Source organism: Penicillium macrosclerotiorum (genome assembly GCF_028827735.1).
Source record: "Penicillium macrosclerotiorum strain IBT 26536 chromosome Unknown utg000001l_segment0_segment0, whole genome shotgun sequence".
NCBI classification, from domain to species: Eukaryota; Fungi; Ascomycota; class Eurotiomycetes; order Eurotiales; family Aspergillaceae; genus Penicillium; species Penicillium macrosclerotiorum.
The window spans coordinates 812,622-830,542 of record NW_026643081.1 but is presented as its reverse complement, the minus strand read 5'-3'; the positions used below and the strand labels follow the sequence as shown (position 1 = coordinate 830,542).

The 17,921-nt window shown below is 45.6% G+C and overlaps 8 protein-coding genes across 8 annotated transcripts; 3 read left to right on the top strand and 5 right to left on the bottom strand.

Annotated features, from left to right (window-relative positions):
• Positions 1-707: 707 nt before the first annotated feature.
• N7462_000261 (uncharacterized protein) lies at positions 708-1,325 on the top strand (the record flags this gene model as incomplete). Its single annotated transcript, XM_057071987.1, has 1 exon — positions 708-1,325. One exon carries the CDS (start codon positions 708-710, stop codon positions 1,323-1,325), a length of 618 nt encoding a protein of 205 aa, XP_056938517.1.
• Positions 1,326-2,103: 778 nt separating this feature from the next.
• On the top strand, positions 2,104-3,591 carry N7462_000260 (integrase zinc binding domain-containing protein; the record flags this gene model as incomplete). The annotated part of the gene is made up of 5 exons (XM_057071986.1): positions 2,104-2,576; positions 2,644-2,766; positions 2,827-2,881; positions 2,939-3,078; positions 3,144-3,591. The coding sequence occupies 5 exons, from the start codon at positions 2,104-2,106 to the stop codon at positions 3,589-3,591; spliced, it is 1,239 nt and encodes a 412-aa protein (XP_056938516.1).
• An 816-nt stretch (positions 3,592-4,407) lies between these two features.
• Positions 4,408-5,429, bottom strand: N7462_000259 (uncharacterized protein; the record flags this gene model as incomplete). Its single annotated transcript, XM_057071985.1, has 5 exons — positions 4,408-4,444; positions 4,497-4,759; positions 4,874-5,134; positions 5,287-5,345; positions 5,408-5,429. 5 exons carry the CDS (start codon positions 5,427-5,429, stop codon positions 4,408-4,410), a joined length of 642 nt encoding a protein of 213 aa, XP_056938515.1.
• A 553-nt stretch (positions 5,430-5,982) lies between these two features.
• N7462_000258 (uncharacterized protein) lies at positions 5,983-6,930 on the bottom strand (the record flags this gene model as incomplete). The annotated part of the gene is made up of 1 exon (XM_057071984.1): positions 5,983-6,930. The coding sequence occupies one exon, from the start codon at positions 6,928-6,930 to the stop codon at positions 5,983-5,985; it is 948 nt and encodes a 315-aa protein (XP_056938514.1).
• A 71-nt stretch (positions 6,931-7,001) lies between these two features.
• N7462_000257 (uncharacterized protein) lies at positions 7,002-7,421 on the bottom strand (the record flags this gene model as incomplete). Its single annotated transcript, XM_057071983.1, has 1 exon — positions 7,002-7,421. The coding sequence occupies one exon, from the start codon at positions 7,419-7,421 to the stop codon at positions 7,002-7,004; it is 420 nt and encodes a 139-aa protein (XP_056938513.1).
• Positions 7,422-8,036: 615 nt separating this feature from the next.
• Positions 8,037-9,809, bottom strand: N7462_000256 (U2 snRNP complex subunit CUS1; the record flags this gene model as incomplete). Its single annotated transcript, XM_057071982.1, has 1 exon — positions 8,037-9,809. The coding sequence occupies one exon, from the start codon at positions 9,807-9,809 to the stop codon at positions 8,037-8,039; it is 1,773 nt and encodes a 590-aa protein (XP_056938512.1).
• Positions 9,810-10,685: 876 nt separating this feature from the next.
• Positions 10,686-11,106, bottom strand: N7462_000255 (mitochondrial 37S ribosomal protein mS33; the record flags this gene model as incomplete). Its single annotated transcript, XM_057071981.1, has 3 exons — positions 10,686-10,749; positions 10,806-11,014; positions 11,074-11,106. 3 exons carry the CDS (start codon positions 11,104-11,106, stop codon positions 10,686-10,688), a joined length of 306 nt encoding a protein of 101 aa, XP_056938511.1.
• Positions 11,107-11,463: 357 nt separating this feature from the next.
• N7462_000254 (ribonuclease III) lies at positions 11,464-12,480 on the top strand (the record flags this gene model as incomplete). The annotated part of the gene is made up of 1 exon (XM_057071980.1): positions 11,464-12,480. The coding sequence occupies one exon, from the start codon at positions 11,464-11,466 to the stop codon at positions 12,478-12,480; it is 1,017 nt and encodes a 338-aa protein (XP_056938510.1).
• Positions 12,481-17,921: the final 5,441 nt, after the last annotated feature.

Genomic DNA, 17,921 nt, shown 5'->3' with positions numbered 1-17,921 from the left:
TACTTCTCCATACCCTGCCATGTCTTCTGTACTGGTATCTAATTAACTTCTATGTATTTCTCCGGGCCTCTGACTTCTATTATCTAATCCTCTTTTCTCTTCTTTTCCCGGGGCGGAGGATTGCCGTTTCCCTTCCCTTGCTTTTTTTTTCGATAGGGGCACCTTGCAAAGAAACAAGAGCGGAGACCGTCCCCTTCCGTCCTTTCCATCTTCTCTTCCTCTCCTCTTCTCCAGTCTTTCTCTCCGGGCCGATGCTCTATCCGGACGACCGTCTGCATCCGAGCAGCAGGGAAGATCCATGCTGTGCCCGCGACTGTCGGGGGAAACCTATCGTCTTAACCCCGTCTCAATTATCTTGTCCCAACACCGGCTACCGATCTCCCCTGAGACAAGACATGCACCCTCCCTTTCCCCTTCCTCCTTTCCCTCGCTCCTTCTCTCCTCGCAATTTGTCTTCTCTGCAGACGAGTCCGAAACACTTCGGACTTGGCGCTTCCCAGAGCAGCGTCTGTTTCCCGGGAATATGGACGGCTCACGATCAGGATCGGGAAGCAGCAGAGTGACACCGGGTGGTAGATTGTATAACGCGCGATGGCTTCAAGCATCCCCCTTTTTGGTTCACGACTGGCCCGGACACTGTCGCTGCGAGAGTCCGATGCCAAGTCCATCGAACACGGTGTCTCACCTGTCGCGGACTAGCCAAACGCATGCAATCCTGCCATCCCGCAGCCTGCATTGATTGCCCGTCAACGAGACCCAATCCACTTTGCCCTGGCATCGACGCCACGTCAAGGTCACGTCTGCTGCCACGGATCTCCCTGACAGCTCACGATCTGGAAGGCGAAGAGGAGGCTGTGGGACAGCAGCACCGACCAGGATGCGCTTACTCGCCTCTCCCCGCCCCTTCTTCGGCCCATTCATGCCCATCCACTCCCCGCTCGAGACGCAGATGGGCCGCAGATGGGCCCCCAGTGCACTGGAAACCCTCCATTCGACCTCCTCAATCGCCCCCGTCGCCCACATCTCCCCAATCCATGTTCCTTACGGTCACGGCTACGTGCATGTTTGGACTTTTGCCGGGGCAATCTCCAGCCCGACTGTTTGACGGAAGCAAACCTGCAGAAACAAAGCCCTGCGCGAAAGATGCTGCCTCCCCCGACCCTCGTCGCGGGAGTCGAGTTGTTCCGCCGCGCATCGCAAGTCGCAAAACAACTGTCACCAAATCGCGAGAAGTTCCCGCCAAATCGCAAGTCGGGGAGGCCCTGATCGTCCCCCCGGTGCTGTCGGTCATTCTAGGTGTCGGTCCCCAAATGTTCTCCCTATAGGTGGCCTCGATTAACCCCAACGTGGCTCTCCATGGGGCAAATGACGGCGCCGGGCATCGAGGCAGGAATCCGTATCACCATTGTTTGTGTGCGCTGTCGTATCAGCCTACTTCCCTCTTCAATTGCCTCGGCGAGTCGGAAAGAATTCGACTGCGAACCCCAGTCCTCTCTGGCTTTGCATTCCTTTCCTTTCTTTTTCTCTGTTTGGGGTTGGGACTTGCATCTGGCATCTGGCGCTTTGTATTTTTCTTTTCTTTTCTTTTGTCTTTTGCTACCCATGCCGCTCTCTTCCCTGCAGTCTTGAGGAATACCCCTCTATGTGTACCTTACAGAGCTCTGCTCGGCTAGTCTGGCTACCATCTTTTCTTTTTTTTCCGTTGAATATTTGCTGTTCGTCTTTCAGGGATTCCCTCAGTTGGTTCTGCTCACTCTTTTTTCGACATGGTCTCGTGCACTCCCTTGGGCATCGGTCTGTCCTGCAAGACTTGTCTCTGGCTTTGCGGGTCCTTTTAACGCAATTGCTACCCCTTTGATGCCAACCATGAATTTATGATTTCTCTCCGGTTCATTTTCAATCCCCTCTACAGGTCCACCCCCGGCAGTCTAGAAAAATTGACAGTCACAATCGGTTTGTCATCCGAGTGCTCTTTTTTTTTTGTCTGTCCACTTGTATATCTTTATATCCATCTCCATCGCCCAATTTCATCAAATATTTTGCATACCTGACCCTGAGAACGGTGGATATCATTTCCTCAATTGACACCGAGCACCCACCACGATGGGCAGTTTCTCTAGACGCAATGAAGGGACCGACAACTATCTCATCAATCAACCGATGACCGTTCCAGGATCGTATAGCCATTCAGATGGCCATGACTTTGGTGCAACAGGATCGGCATCCTATCATTTCCCCCAGCATTCATATAGCCCATATGGAACTCAATTTGCTCCGTCGTATGGGCAACATTCAAATCTGCCATCTGGAATGCATCATTTACCGTATGCATCGGATCATACTATTCCCTCCATGTCTACCTCGGATGATATGAGGCTCCATCAGCCTCCTCCCCAGTACATGCCCCAGTCACGCTATCTGCAATCAACCAGATACCTTCCATTGCGCAATGCCCTCAATGAAACGGACATCGAAAGCCAGGAATCCCGTAACGAAGGCACTTTGCTGTCAGAACCCGTGGTTCCTGCGCTGGACGGCTTTCCTGATGTCAAAGAGTTTGATCGGCTTATGCAAAGGTGAGTTTGTTATTGGTCGTTTGGTGCCCATTGAACATTGCAAAGCTAACATTACACCTCTACTAAGCTACGTGGACGACTTGTCGGTGAAGAAACAAGATAAAGCCTTGATTCATGCAAAGCGCGCACGGAATATCCGAACGGTGCTGATTGACCCGAAAGATACAGCAGTCGAATCTGCTCAGTTCCGGTAAAAAAAATCATTTCTCTGTCCCCTCGCCCTGGTTTCTTGCCTCGCTGAACAAGTCAGATTCTGGGTCAAGAAAATGTTCAAACTCGAAGGTGTCGGCATTGGTACCACGGATGTAAGGCTCCCTCGATCCGACGACCTGATATTTTGATCCTGACAAAGATGCCTCTAGTGTCGAAAGATGATCTGCCATGAGGGGAAGCCCGTTGCCATACGCGAAAAGCTGTTCAAAATCCTCACCAAGGCGCATCAGCAATGCCAGCATGGCGGTCGTGACAAAACATCGGCACAGGTTCGCCGGATCTATTCATGGTATGAAACAACAGCAGCCCTCCAGGTTGTGTAGAGTGATCACCTAGCGATTAACCATCCTGTAGGGTGCCGAAGGAGCTGATTTCCCGGTTTGTGAAGATTTGCCCAACGTGCCAGGTTCGGCGTGGAGGCTCACGTCTGACGCCACCTAATTCTCGACGGGGGTCTCCTCGGTTGGAAATGATGCCGCGTTCCCCCAAACTCCCATCTCCTCCAATATCCAGACGTGAGTCGACCTTCGGAGGCCAGATGACGCTGGACCGAACACAGTCGGACTATTTCACCCAGATGCATGGCCACAGCGGGTGGATTGACAGCCATCAAAATCTACAGGGTCGCTCCGCTTTGAGTGCTGGGGTTAGATCTTTCCACGGCCCAATGGGTAATATTCCTCACTCGATTGCCGGGACATTGGATGCTTTCTCTACCGACATGTCTATGCCCCCGTCTCAGCTGAGTTACACTACGGGGTATGTACCTACCCATGGCAGCCCGACCCCGCGAGAGTTCTAGTCGTTGCTGCTGGTATGCATGAGCTGTTGGCGGGCAGGCATCCTCTCTGCGATCCATATGAAAGGCCTGGTTTACATGCTGTGTCTTGATGAGATGATATGTGCGTCCAAGTCAAGGCTTTTGGAAAGCTCTCATGTCTGTTTAATGCGTGAGAGCGTACCAATTTTTATTATTGGCTGTGGTCTAATCAAGCCAACCGGAGAAGGGACCCCTCTTTTCAAAGTTGAAAAAAAGAGAAGTAAAGAAACTCAAAGCAGATACGAAGTAGAAAATGGAACATGCAATAATGAAAATTTTTGATGCAGCGTCTTCGCATTCGGGATATTGTAGACGACTCGGGTGCAGCCAAAAAATTTGAATCTAATAGAGGCACTTCTCCCACCATTTCTATTTCCCGCTCTCTTACATCCTGGCACGCACTCTTTCTACCCTCCACCTGCAGATCTCAATATGCAGTCGTATTGTGACTTTAGAAAAGCATAGGTCGGCGTTCGGTTGTCGAAAAGTCAGAGCAACAGAGCCGCTCCCCCTCCCTGGGTCGTGAATAGAAGCCCGTTGGTGATTAGACCCAGGTTGTGGTAGCTCCGAGTAACGTTAAAAACATCAATTCATAGACCTCCAACTTCAGTCGTAAGAGGCGACATTGGACAAAACTAAGGCGTGATCATATCAAATGCATTATCTGGCGAATGCTTATGTTGCATCCAAACAGGTTGAGGACTAGAATGTCCACAAAATAGGATCGACGAAGTTTTGATTTTGAAAACAAGGCTTCGATTCAACTCCTCCGAGCCCTCTGCACAAATCGCATAATCCTTAGACGGGAAGCGAGAACTTCTTGCCCTTGAGGACCCTGGTGTACGTTAGACGCGGTGTTTCTCATACGCAATGCATTGTCTGCTTACTTGTTATAGTAAATATAAAAAAAGTCGGAGTAAAGCAAGGTTTGAATGATACCGGCGATGATCGGGACGGGTTGGAACGATCGCTGGAAGGAAGCCTCGGTGAAATAACGGAAGATCCAGTTAGGGATATAAAGGGCCCTGTAGAGTCCCAGCGCAAAAAGGTAATGCGTGGTAATAGTGTCCGCCTCTCCCGTACGTTGCAACATGAAGAGTTGAGGCAGGATTGCAACCGACTCCAACCAAATCGAGAAGGTCCAGAGAATCTAACGCGGTCAGTCAGAGCCTCGAAATTTCGCCTGTCCAAAAAAGAAAATGTGGGGGGGGGGGGGGGCAGCATATTTTCACGGGAACTCTTAGGGGTTATAGGGATTACAAACCTCCGATAGACGGTAGTCATGCGGAAAGAACAGGGCAAGAATCGCACTGATTCCAAGCAGGTACTGAACCTTGAATGTATCAATGTTGGGGTCATGGGTAGGTTTGTAATCGTTCAGCATGAGGAAGATTATATAGGCGGAGGAGCCGATAAAGAGTAGTTTGAACGTGGTAAGGTATAGCGAGTCGGTGAATGTCCAGAATAGATCTAACAGCGAAATCCCCGTAGTCAGCGCAAGTTCGGCAGCAATAGACGACGCAGACTGGAGCGCAGCCCACCTAGATATCGAGTGACAAAGACTAGGAGATAAAGGACTTGTGACTTGAACGAGAGCCCAGAACAACTCTGCCAAGGTAAATCAGCGAATAAGTTGACGATCATTAATTAATGCTTTTGGAGCCGAGAGGAGCATACACTAGACGACTTCATCTTCTGTAGAAGGATAAGGATTGATGCCAGGTGAGAGAAATCGGCTATGTTTATATTAGTCTATCACTGGCCATCTCCAGGATCTTGCTTTTGCTTTCGAGCTGACCGAGTAACCTGAAGATGTTCATGGCGGGCGAGTCTGAAAGGAGGAAAGGCCGGTAGAGTCGGCAAGCAGCAGTGGGTAATGGACCAGGAGAATATCGATGACGATGACGAGTAGAATAATCTATGAAGATGAGAATGGGCGAGGTGAAGGAGGGTGGCAAGGCAGCGAGAGTTGTTGACACGAAGCCAAATGGAAGGGGGGATGCCGTCGAGCTGCCGATCAGGTACGCGCCGCAGCCAAGACTTTGGGCGGTGGAGCCCAGTCCCGATGTCGATGCATCATCTATACTCCATCTGCATCCTATATTGTTGAAATCCTCGATTGTCGCACGATATCATACAGGCATTGCAAGGTATTACCCCATGAGTCATGGATCAATTCATCCAGATTCTGGCTAATTTAAGGTCCAACGGTGAGTTAAGTGGAAGACGGAGAAGCAAGACATATCATAACAGCCAGCAGATTCCAGAACGCCCCTTCCCCTGCGAAAGAAAGACAAGAAATACAGACTTTTAAGAAAGAAAAATAAATAAAGCAGGATTGCCAGCGCCAACCCTTTCCGGATCATATGCTCATTAAAAAAGAACTCCGCCTCTAATACTCTCATCGGCCATGCGCTGTAGGTGACCTTCGGCCAATTCACTCTTGAGCGCACAAATGGAGCTCTCCCGGTCGAGTCGATCCCAGTCACGAAGTCCAGCTCGTTTGGATCGTTGGGTCTCTAAAACCTGGTCCAGTAACCTCTCGCGATCAACTTCGAGCTGGGCCAAACGACGCTCGGTTGCGGCGTCCAACATGGAGGGTAGCGTGCGACCGCCTGGAATAATTGATCCGAGCCCAGTCATATGGGTAGGACCCTTTGGAGCTGACGAGAGAATCGGGGTGGAGCCGCCCGGACGAGAGGTAGAGTGTCGATAGCTTCCCCCGCCAGGGGCGGGAGCCGCGAAGGAGGCTCGAGGGCCTGAGGGCACAGTCGATGGGGGGCCACGACGGGCTCCGGGAGCCCCGACCCAGGTACCTTCTCGAGAAGCAGGGCCGCGACGAGGACGAGTAGGAGCCGACAGCAATGAAAGATTCTGAGATCCACGATTCGGTGTGGGGGCGAGCTTGGGGCCTTGAGAAGGGCCCGAAGGTGGAGATTGGCGCAACGCGAGGTTCCTCGGCTGGATGGGAATATTGACAGCCAACTTGGTGTGCTCGATAGAGTCCTTTTCTACGGGCCGGTCAAGATCTTCGGGCACTTTCCCTGTTTCAGAAATTTCTGGATCGGGTCGTATATCGCAGTATGAAGATCGACGAGAGGGAGAGTGATGCGCAGGGGAACGGCTGCGGCTTCGAAAAGGCGCGGGGCCACCTTGTTCAGGATATCCAGCAGGGGATGAACGCCTGGATATAACACTGGGTTCTGTCACAGTGAGATAGGTAGGCGATCCGGGTCGGGAGCGTGAACGAGGTCGCTCTCTGGTGTCAGCAAGCTGGTCTCGCCGGCCCGCGTGGGGACTTTGGCAGCGAACGGGCGGCATTGGATGAACTCTCGGGGAGGGAGGGCGTGCAGATCGATCATTACTGGGGATAATTGGGGGGCTGCGCCTGATCATACGAGATTCTTGATTGCCTGGCGTAGAATCCCGGGTCCGTCGTGGGTTACTTCGCCCTCGGGATGCATCCCGAGACTTGCCCTCGCTGTATGGAGACCGAGACCGCCACGAAGGAGGGGGCGACCGAAAGCGATCGTCGCGTCGGGGAGAAAATCGTCGCGGGGGAGAGCGTCGTCGGTTATAGACGCCAGGGCCATAGGCTCTCCCTTGAAACGGAGGTGTACGTGAACGGCGACGGTAGTCGGGAGGTGAGCGGCTTCGTGGTCGCCCGTATCCTCGATTCGAAGGCACCCAGGTGTCAGCGCGCGGACGCGATCGATTTCGAGGCGGGGAGCGCCGTCGGATGTCGTATCCTCGAGAAGGCGATCGGCCTGGTCGGTCGGCAGGACGATAACTTTCTCCTCCGCGCCGGTCATCAGCCCTAGAAACCTGGTGAGAAACGATGAATCTCTGGAGGGGAGGAAAACGAACCTTCTGCGATCCCAATCCATCTCTGAAGGCCAAAAACATTCAAAAGCGTCTTGCTCTCACAGCCGCAGTCTCTTTTTTTATTCTTCTCCCGCAATCTCGATCGCGTAGATTCGTATGCCTAGTCTATCCCCTGTTCCCAGTTGAAGACGTAGATGTTGCGGCGAACAGGCAAGGAACCAACGGAGATCAGACACCACCAGCGGAGACTAAACCGCTTTTGGATAAGACCGTTACCCAGCAAGCATTGAAGCCGCCCAGTCCATCTCAAATAATCTATAAATTTACTCTATAAATCCTCTTTCAGTCCATTGAGAGATCTTCTTGGATGGATTGGGGTTTGAGAAGAATTATAGCTTTTGAAAGAGGCTTTTCAAAGGAGAAAACAAGGTAAAGAGCATATCACTGGCGAACCCGGGTATAACGAGGTCCCATTTCAGACTCTTAGAGATTCGCTAGTGAAGACCAACAAGTACAACAGAAAGCAACCAGATTAAGTCATAAAGTACAGGAACTTGAAGTAAGAGCTTCAAGTCAAGAATTCCATGACGGAAGAGACCAGGTCAACGCTTACCTCGTCGTTCTTCTTCTTTGCGTAACCTTTTCCGACTCTCCTGCGCAATCATGTCACTGAGATCTTCCTGGAATCCCCACTGTGGCTGATTCTGCTGTTGTCTCTGGCTCTCGTACAAATCCTGGAGATTCTCTTTGCTCAGCCCATCCCCGGACTGAATCACATCCAGGTCGACAGACACTTCCACATCACCGGGCTTCTTGCGTTTTCGATTTTGGTCATCAACGCCAAGAACGGGATGTTGAATAGAGGACGAGCTGAGGTCATATGCACGATCACCCCCAAAGAATCCTTGGACGCTGGTCTGCTTCTCCGGGATCACTTGATAAGCACTACGAGGATGAATGTTCTCCTCGGTCTCCGTTCCGCGATGCTTTCGCACATCGAATTCGCCTGGTACACTCTCAGTTCCTCCAAACTCGGAGGGAATAGCTGATGCTACACCGCTAGGGGTGGCTAAGCCGCTTGGAGAGTGCGTCCCAGTTTCAATGTCTTCTTCCTCCTCGTCTTCTTCGTCTTCGTCCTCTTCCTCTTCGCTCTCCTCCTCATTTTCTGATGCCTGCAGTTCGCCCCAAAGCTCTTTCTCGACAGGTTCTCCTTGTTGGACATTCTGCTGGGGCTGTAAGACGCCGAAGATATCGCCACCATAGAGCGGTCGATTATGTTCATCAACAGGCGGTTTTCCATATCCTCCAGGGTGATATCCCCACATGGCCCCCGCGGGGGGAGGTGCATTGAGACCAGGGATCTTGAGGGCAGGATACGAAGGCGGAGGACCGTATCGCTGCTGGTTGATCAGCCAAGGCGGAGGGGCACCGGGGGGCATATTAAGAGCCTCTCTCAGTTCTTCACTAAGATCACCGGGTCGGAGATGCTTTAGATTGGTCTCATATTCCTTGCCTTCGTAGTAGATCTCTCCGTAGCGTGTCAACTCAGGCTTTGTTTGAAAGCGGAAGAAGGCCTCGTAGAGTTTCTGGTAGTCGATATCGAGGCGACCCATCTTAGGCTGAACTCTTTCGCGTTGTTTCTGCTTCAAAGAGGATTGTTCTTGTTTTTCGAGGGCTGCATCGCGCATCTCAGTAATTCCTGTCTCCTGAATGAATTTTGGAAGGGCAAATGGCGCTTTTTCAACTCCTCTTTTGGACGAGAGATACTCGCGCTTGAGGGACCAATGTGAGGGAACCGGAACCACATTGCGATGGGCTTTGATATGAATCAGGAGGCGAGGGTCGGGAGCAGACGTATCTGTCCATTCCACGATGTCGGGTTTACGGACCAAGGCCTTGAGCTCGGCCACTGACAACTTGTTCAGTTCTTTTCGTTTCTTCTTCGATACTTTGGGCTCAATGTCTTGATCCTCATCCGGAATTTCATCTTCATCGTCGAAAAAAACCTCCGGTTTCTCGGCCTCTTTGCCTGTAGAATTCTCACTAGCTGCCTCGTCAAATTTCGCCACAAGGCCCTTATAGATTTCCCACAATGGATCGTCCAGCTCAGGGGTGGTGGTGGTGACGATAACATGGGGTGCATCGGCGTCTTTTATTGGTGACAAAGAGGTCGATGCATCTGGTCTAGAGTCCTGGGGAGGTTTCTCAGGCGCGGGCGCGGATGCGGGCGCGGGCGCGCTGTCGGCCTGTGAATTGTGAGCAGATCTGGTAGTGATGAAGAGAAAAAATCGACTCACCTCGGCCTTCTGGGCCTTTTTGCGCGCCCTTCGAAGCTGATTCTTGCTGGGCTTCATGGTCGATGACGGGGCGGCCATGGCGGATCGGTTTGAGTCCCCGTTGTACCTTTGGACTCGGGAAGTCTGAACCAAATTCAAGGCGGGAGGTTGGAGAAAGTTGTCGAAGCCGATCAAATGCCAAGCCACGCTCGGTTTGATTGGCCTGACTCCCCACCGCCTTCAATCCGCATGAGCCACATTTGTATTATTGCTATTACTGTCGTCTGGACGAATTTCATGATTGGAAGTGACTAGTGAATTACTGGGAGAGAATACTGGGTTTAGAACAATAAGTCTCAAATTCATTTCACCTAGCTGCCAGGTGAGCGGTGTGACTGGTGGCTGGTGAATTTCCATGGATAGAAAGAATGCTCTGGTCTCTCTAGGAAAAGAGTTGGTCGATGTCGAGGTAGTGGGAGAGATAGAGGTAATGATACATATCTGCTTTAGTGGAGTGAATCGGTATCTCTCCCTCGTTCTAGTGGATACAGGAAATTTAGATTCAGGGACCAAAAAAGGACGACCTTGCACCGTGAGAGGATACTATATGGAATGATGTAATACTCGATATATTGGTTCTATTGTACAAGTCGAAAAGCGGTATATGGTGGATTTGAGCCACCACTTTGGGAGCCAGAGAGGAATTCACGCAGAATACAGGGGATAGTCAACCTCAGTTCTTTGTCGTCCAAGCGTTTATCACTTCTATCGTGGGGCGGTGGATCCAGGAAAGGGTGCTCAAGGCATTTGGTGACAATCCCTCATGGAAGTGCGTCTTAGCGGATCAAGATAATAGGAGGAAAGGAAAACAGGGATAAGTGTGAGGGTTTGTAGGGCAGAGAGTTGGCGTTTATTTCTTCTTCTTCGCAGATCTCGATTCTGAACAATGGTTGGTAAGGAACAAGTCTAGAGTCATCAGGGAACCTTACCGGCAGCAGTTCTCTTCTTTTTGGGCCGTCCCTTTCCTCGCAGTTTGGCGCTGTACAAAGCAAGTGGTCAATACTGAGTTGTGTATAACTGATGCTGGATACGAACATTTGAATAGCCTCTTCACGATCGTCCTCGGCTTCATCGAAGGTGGTAAGGCCAAGGTCCTTATATGCTAGCTGGAGGGACTTGAAGGAAACTGTTTTCTTTGGGTACCACGCGGACAGTGCTGGGCCTCGTAACCGTTGCCGCAATATCTTGTTACCCAATCGCAGTCGTTGAGGGTTGAAATTAAGGGAAAAGATACGGCATTGTGTCTACCAGAGCATTAGTAGGGATTGGCTAAAGATGTGTGGTATGGAAAAGAATTCCTCACCTTGACCAAATCAAGTATCCGAGATTGTGACATCTTTCCTGCTGGAAACTGCACGCGTAGCCGGCCGTGTTCGAGAAAGAGAAGACGAAGTGGATCTGGGAAGGCATTCCGCACGGAATCGATGTCACGTGCGCTTATGTTTTTTTTCCACTGCGGACCCGCCCAAGCTCCGAATCTGCGCATCACGGCCCCGGCAAGGTGGGGAAAGACAAGAATCATAGGGATAAATAATGGGTTCCAAACGGTCCTCAAACGCCCAAGGAGATGGCGAGTCAGGCCAGCCGACTAAGAGGTCAAAGGTAAGAGGATCTTTCTTGCTACGGCAGATCGATCACCATTCCCTCCGAAGGTGCCCTCGTTGACTGGAACTTAGCTTACATATGTTGTCCAATGAAGGCCTCTAACTCCACACACCACGTACATTGGCAAAACCGGCCGGATATGGAACATAATGGTTCAACTGATGCATCATGCACCGACCCGTCATTGTTGGATCTCAGGGTGCTGGTCCGGAAAATGATCACTGCGACGGACCGCTCTGGAATCAACCCGGAAATCATGCAAGCCATCTCCATGCTAGACAATATCTTTCGCAACCAGGAGGGCCAGCGATCCCGAACTGTTGAAGATCCGCAGGCTAGTCTGCGTGATGAACGAAAAAATGCGGCTCCTGCTCCGGCTCCAGCCTTGCCGCCTATTTTGGATGAGCAGCTGGAAAAGGCAGTCTTCACCCACTCGGCCTGTAACAGTACCTATGATGCCAACTATGACAGGCTTGAGATACTCGGCGATGCTTACATTGAACTGATTGCAACCAAGCTGGTCTGGAGGTCATTCCCCGGAATCCCCGCGGGCCGGATTTCACAGATCCGAGAACTTCTTGTTAAAAATGAGACGCTGGCCGCATTCGCAGACAACTATGGGTTTGACCGCAAGGCTTCGATGCCAATCAGCTACTCAACCCAGCCAAAACGACTGATCAAAACAAAGGGCGACATCTTCGAGGCTTATGTAGCGGCTGTCATTCTTTCCCGTCCTACAGGTGGTTATCGCGTTGCAGAGGAGTGGCTAACTGCATTATGGCTACCAAAGCTTAGTCCCCTTGTAAATGAGAAAGTTACGCTACGTTCGAAAGAGGCGCTGGCGCAGCAGATTATGGGAAAGGGCATCAAACTGGAGTACCAAGAAGAGCGTCCACAGGTTCAGCAAAGAGGCACTGGGACTCAGACATTTTTCGTGGGCGTCTATCTAACGGGCTGGGGCTGGACAAAACGCCATCTTGGTTCTGGGCAGGGTTCAAGTAAGGCGGCAGCAGGGGATGAAGCTGCAAAGATGGCACTATCAGATACAAATCTGCTCTCTGAAATTATCACCGCGAAGAGATCTCATATAGCTAAAAGAGAATGAAAGGCATTATTGTGCGGTCCCACACTGGTTTCTTGTATAAATATGAAATAAAACTTTTGATAAATGTCTCCAGATCAAGAGATTTGGTGCCAGTTGATTGCGTGCTAAATAAGGCCTTGAATACTCGGCAAGATAGGAAGAAAGCTAATATCTGATATATAAAGAATTTTTCCAGGAGGGAAAGGATCAAGTGATATAGAGAGGATCATGGCTCCTAGTTAGAAGCGAGATAAGATAAAGGGAGCTAAATAAGATAGAAAGTACTTAACGTATTCCACAAGCGAGCTGCGCACCCTACCAACCACTACTTTTTGAAAACACTATTTTTCCACCAAAATGCCATATATTTAATTCAACTATTTACTAGGGCACCGAGTAATCTTGTGCCCTATATTCCTACATCCAGAACATTGAAATACACGCTTAGTAGTAGGCTTAGCGCCCTTAGTAGGCTGCTGAGGAAGCTCTGCATCATCGTTTTGAATAGCTTCAACGCTTGCTGGCAACGTTGAAACTAGAGATATAGATTCGCCGACTATAGAACCTTGCTGCCTAGATATCTAGCGAGTAGACTATGTGCGTTTTTGACGCTTCTTCTCGTTGAATTAGCGTAAATCCCTAGCTTCCTGTGCTAGAAGCGCTCCGTTATGTATCGCTAATTAGCACCCCTTAATTAATTAATCTAGCGCTCTTTCTGTAGGGCTTCCTAGCGACCGCGAGCGCTTGCGTAGTAGAGCTTTGATAGATAAAGCTTGCTTGCTAAGCTGCTTAATCGTATGTAGCGTAGTAGGCACGAAAGCGCTACTCCTACTACTAGGCCTACTAGTAGTAGTAGGAGGTGTAGGTATTCGAAGCGATATATTAAGCTTCGATAGGACTCGGTCGGTATCTAGTAGAACTAGGCCGGCGCTAGCGAAGCTTGATTGTATAGTGCTAGGTAGGAAGGCTTCCTAGCGTGCTAGGGTATAGGATTCTAGGAAGTCGAGCTTGTCGATATAGTTATATCCTAGGCGAGCTTAGGCCTTAATTAAGCGACTATATACGCGTTTAAGGATAGCAAAATATCCTATATCTAGCAGCTATAGAAGATATAACGAATACGGCGGTATATAGAGTAGTATAACGTTATTTTGCTAGCAGATTTAGTCGAATTATAGTGTTAGATAGCTTCTATAACCGTCTAATATTAATAAGCGATATTTACCTTACATATAACTAGTAGTTGCTAGAATAAAGAGCTTTTCTAGCTAGCGTAGGCCTATATCGTCGGTAGTCTAACCGTTCGGTAATATTTCGAATCGCTAGTTGCTAGGAAGGTTATTAAACTAGCTAGCAATATAAACCTTCCCTTTGAATATTATATATAGCGGAAGCGAGAAGCCGGCAGCCGATATAGATTCAATTACTATTACCTACTCCCGATTTCTAGGTTATAGTAGAGGCTTCCGACCGTATATATCCTTCCGTGTAACGATTCTAGTAGTAGATATTAAGCCTATTGTAAAGCCTATTTTATTAAAGTTATAGATATCGTTAGGAAGGATCCCGTTTTTATAAATCGTACGCTCTACTAGCCTAAACTACGCGCGTAGGCTAGTAGGATCTTTGTTTTGCGCACGTTAATAGTCGTAGCGTATAGAGAATCGGGTATAAAGCTTAGATCGACGTTTAATATAGCGTATTACCTAGTTAATACCTATAGTAGGAGGTAGAAGAGGAGGGAAGATATTACTACGCGCTACTAGTAGAAGATTCGCTATACTAGCAATTGCTGAAGGCCTAGGGAAAGCTCCACGCGTATCTAGTAATAGGATCCACTAGCAAAGCGAATCTTCTTCTTCTTGTGTAAGCTTATTCAAAGATAATCGTTTTTCCTATTGATTTAGTACTCCTTTCATACGTTCGCGAAGCGTGCTTTCTAGCACGCTATAAATCCTTGCTGCTTTACGTATAGATAGGGTAGGATCCTTTTGAATAGCAGCAATTGCTAATAGGATCCTACCCTCCCTATCGGGTGATTTTGAGCGTTTTTCAGAACGTTTTGGTGGCATAGTGTATAGTGGAAGATAGTAGGTGACGCGTAGGATACGCGTTTTGGATAGGGTGCGCGGAATACTAGTGAAACACGTTATAACTAGCTAACTAGTTACGTTATTAATTACTATTATAATCTACCTATTTCTATTTAGTATTATTAGTAAATATCTAATAAGGTCGATTCCCTAATATTAGAATAGTTTCTAGCTATTACTATATACTAGATAGCCTCTTATTCTAACCTTTCCGTAAGTGCTATAATATTTAGTAATTTAGATACGCGTAGGTAACCTTTTTAATATCTATTCATAATTATAGCTACTACGCGCGCGGGTATAGAACCCTTTTTAGGCCTAGAAAGCTAATATAACTAAATTCCTTATATAGGCGTTTAATTAGGTCTCTATAGGCTCTAAAAATAGTATATAAGTCCTATCTTCGTAGGTAAAGAATAGTTACTATTTAGTTATAATTATAGGTAGCTAGTATAGTCCGACCCCTCTAGAAATCTCTTAGTCTTAAATACTTAAATTTTTATAAATTTATCTATAGTTTTCGCTATCTAATTCTCTATTAATACTTTACCTTCTTCTAAGAAGCGTATAGTTGTAGCTAACTATTCCTTCTTAGGGATATTTATAATAGTTTAGAAGACTATTATTATCGTATCTAGGGAAGCGTCCTAAATTAGGCGTAATTATACGTAATTAGCTAGGCTATCCTTAATAAAATCTAGCTAGCGACTAATTATATTAGGTATAATAGTATCTAATCCTTTCTAATATTAAATCTTCAGGTTATACTCCTAGAATTTCGCTAACCTAGTAAGCTAATTACTTACTATAGGTCTTTATTATCTAGAGATACTATAAACTTTAGTAATTAGTAATAATTATAGTCTAGGTTCTATATTTAATATACTAATCCTATACCTATAAGGCTTCTTTTATTACTAATAACTCCTTTTTATATATAGGAATTTTAATTCTATACCTAAAAGTTTCTTACTATTAAATACGATAGAGTATAGTTTTCTATCTTCTCCTATTTATAATAGAACTATTCTAATTATCTATTTAGATATATATTTTAATAATAAAAGGTTCTATTTAGTTTAGCTATACTAGGACTAGCGCTAATATTAAGAGTTCTTTTAGCCTTTAGAACGCGCTTTTATATATAATTATCTACTAAATTAGGTAAACCTTTTACGTCTTTATCTCTATATTAGTTTCTTTAAATAATTTATATAAGGGTATATAAATTCAGGTAAATCACTTTATAAATTATTAGTAATAGGTTATAAGTCCTATAAATTAGCGAACTTTATATATGTTTATAGGGTATAGCTAGTTCTAAATAGTAGTAACTTTAGCTAGTATTAGCTTAACTTACCTATTTCTAATAATATATCTATAAAAGTTAATTTAAATTTACCCCAAGTAGTATTAAATATAGTATTATTAATTAATTTCTCTTCTATTTAGATCTACTAATATCTAGATATAAGGTTAATCTTTATTATAATCTATATAGTTCTAACTAAGTTAAAGAGTTCTTAAATACGCGGTAATAGATATCTATTTTTAACTATTAGGCGATTAAGTACGCGATAATTAATATATATATATATTATTTTCTATTTTATTTCTTTATAAAAATAACTAGAAATCCCTAAGTCCTAGTAGATATATAAATAAGTCTTTTTTAGAGTAGATCTTCTATTTATATAGCCTATTCTTTCTATTTCTTATCTAATAGAGGATATATACTAATATTAACTAGTAGTATATTCTCTATATTAATATTATATATAATTATTTATTCTAGTAGAAGTAATTTAGATAAGAAGTCTCTAAAAATATCTCTAAACTAATCTAAAATCTTCTAAATCTTTAGATCTATATATATTAGCGAAGTATTTTTACTAAGAGGATAGTTCTATCTCTTTACTCTAATAATATATAGTATTAACTCTATTTACTTTCTTCCTAGAGTCATAGGTTTACTTAGTACTAATTAGGTAAAGTTATAGCTTAAGGTCTTCTATCTAGGTCTAATAGGAAGGTTAGACGATATATATATATAGTTTAAATTACGGATTTTTATAACTAATATAGTCTAATTAATTTATAGCTTTTCTTTTTATAGGAAGTCTTTACTAAGGATAATTTTATAGTTAGACAGGGTTAAAATCTAGGCTTTTATAACTTCTTACTATAAATTAATAGTAATTAGAATCTAGATAGATCCTATAAGTATTTACTTACTATTTAGTATATATATATTAAGATCCTTACTTCTTTTTACTACTAATCTATTCTATTTTAAGACGCTCGCGAGCAAAGCGGAAATAAATATATAGTAGCTTTTTAAAAGTTTTTCCCGACCCTACTTTCTATTACTATATTAACTATTAACCCTATTTTTTTTTCTTCTTCCTACAACCTCAAAGTACCAGATAGCCTAGTAGAAACTACGAAAAAGCGAAGAAAAAAAGGTAAGCTTACCCCTAACTAGCGTTTAGTAATAGTATATACTACTAATAATAGTATATCTAGAGCATAGCTAGCACGTGATTTTGTATACGATCCGAAGACGATATATAATACTATTCAACGCTTTACATAATAATATATAGTTAATTTAGCGCCTAGATCTGGTAGGCCTAGGAAGCTTAGTAGTCGTGATTGCACCTTTCTATATTTGCAAGCTCGCCGGCATCCTTTTTAGACCTATAAATAGCTATCAGCCTGCTTACCTAGTTATCCTTCTAGGTTAACAATTTGTCGAGTCCGCCGATTTAAACTTATTAAACGCTTATTAAAGAAGAAGATCCCTATAGGGTTAAAGACTACTTTAAAACGACGTTATTTTATATTAAAATAGCGAAGAATTACTAATTCTTCTAGGATTTAAAGGTGGATATTTTCCGACAAGTATTCTGTTCAACGATTATCGAATACTAGGCCTAAATAGTGCTAGAGATCCGCTTCCGAGGCCTATAGGCGTAATCAATTAATAAATAGGTTTATGTTAAGGATATATAGTAGATAGTTTAGAGTGCTATCTAGCTTAGTAGTCGGTCGAAGCTTGTTATAATAGAACGGGAGGAATCCGATAGTCGGAAGCGAGGTTATATAATAAGATCCTATCTAGACGCGTTAGAAGAAGGTCTCTTACCTATATATAGGCCGGGGAAGGTATTCTAACAAGATAATACTAGGATTTATATTGCGAGGATAACCTAAGAGTAGTTTGAAATATATAGTATTTAGGTCGAGGATTAGCCTCTACACTTTTACCTGATTTAAACCCGATAGAACCTATTTAGAGATAGTTAAAACTAAAGCTTTTTAAGTTGTATCCGAAGCTTATTAATATAGGAAAGTCTCAGGAGGATT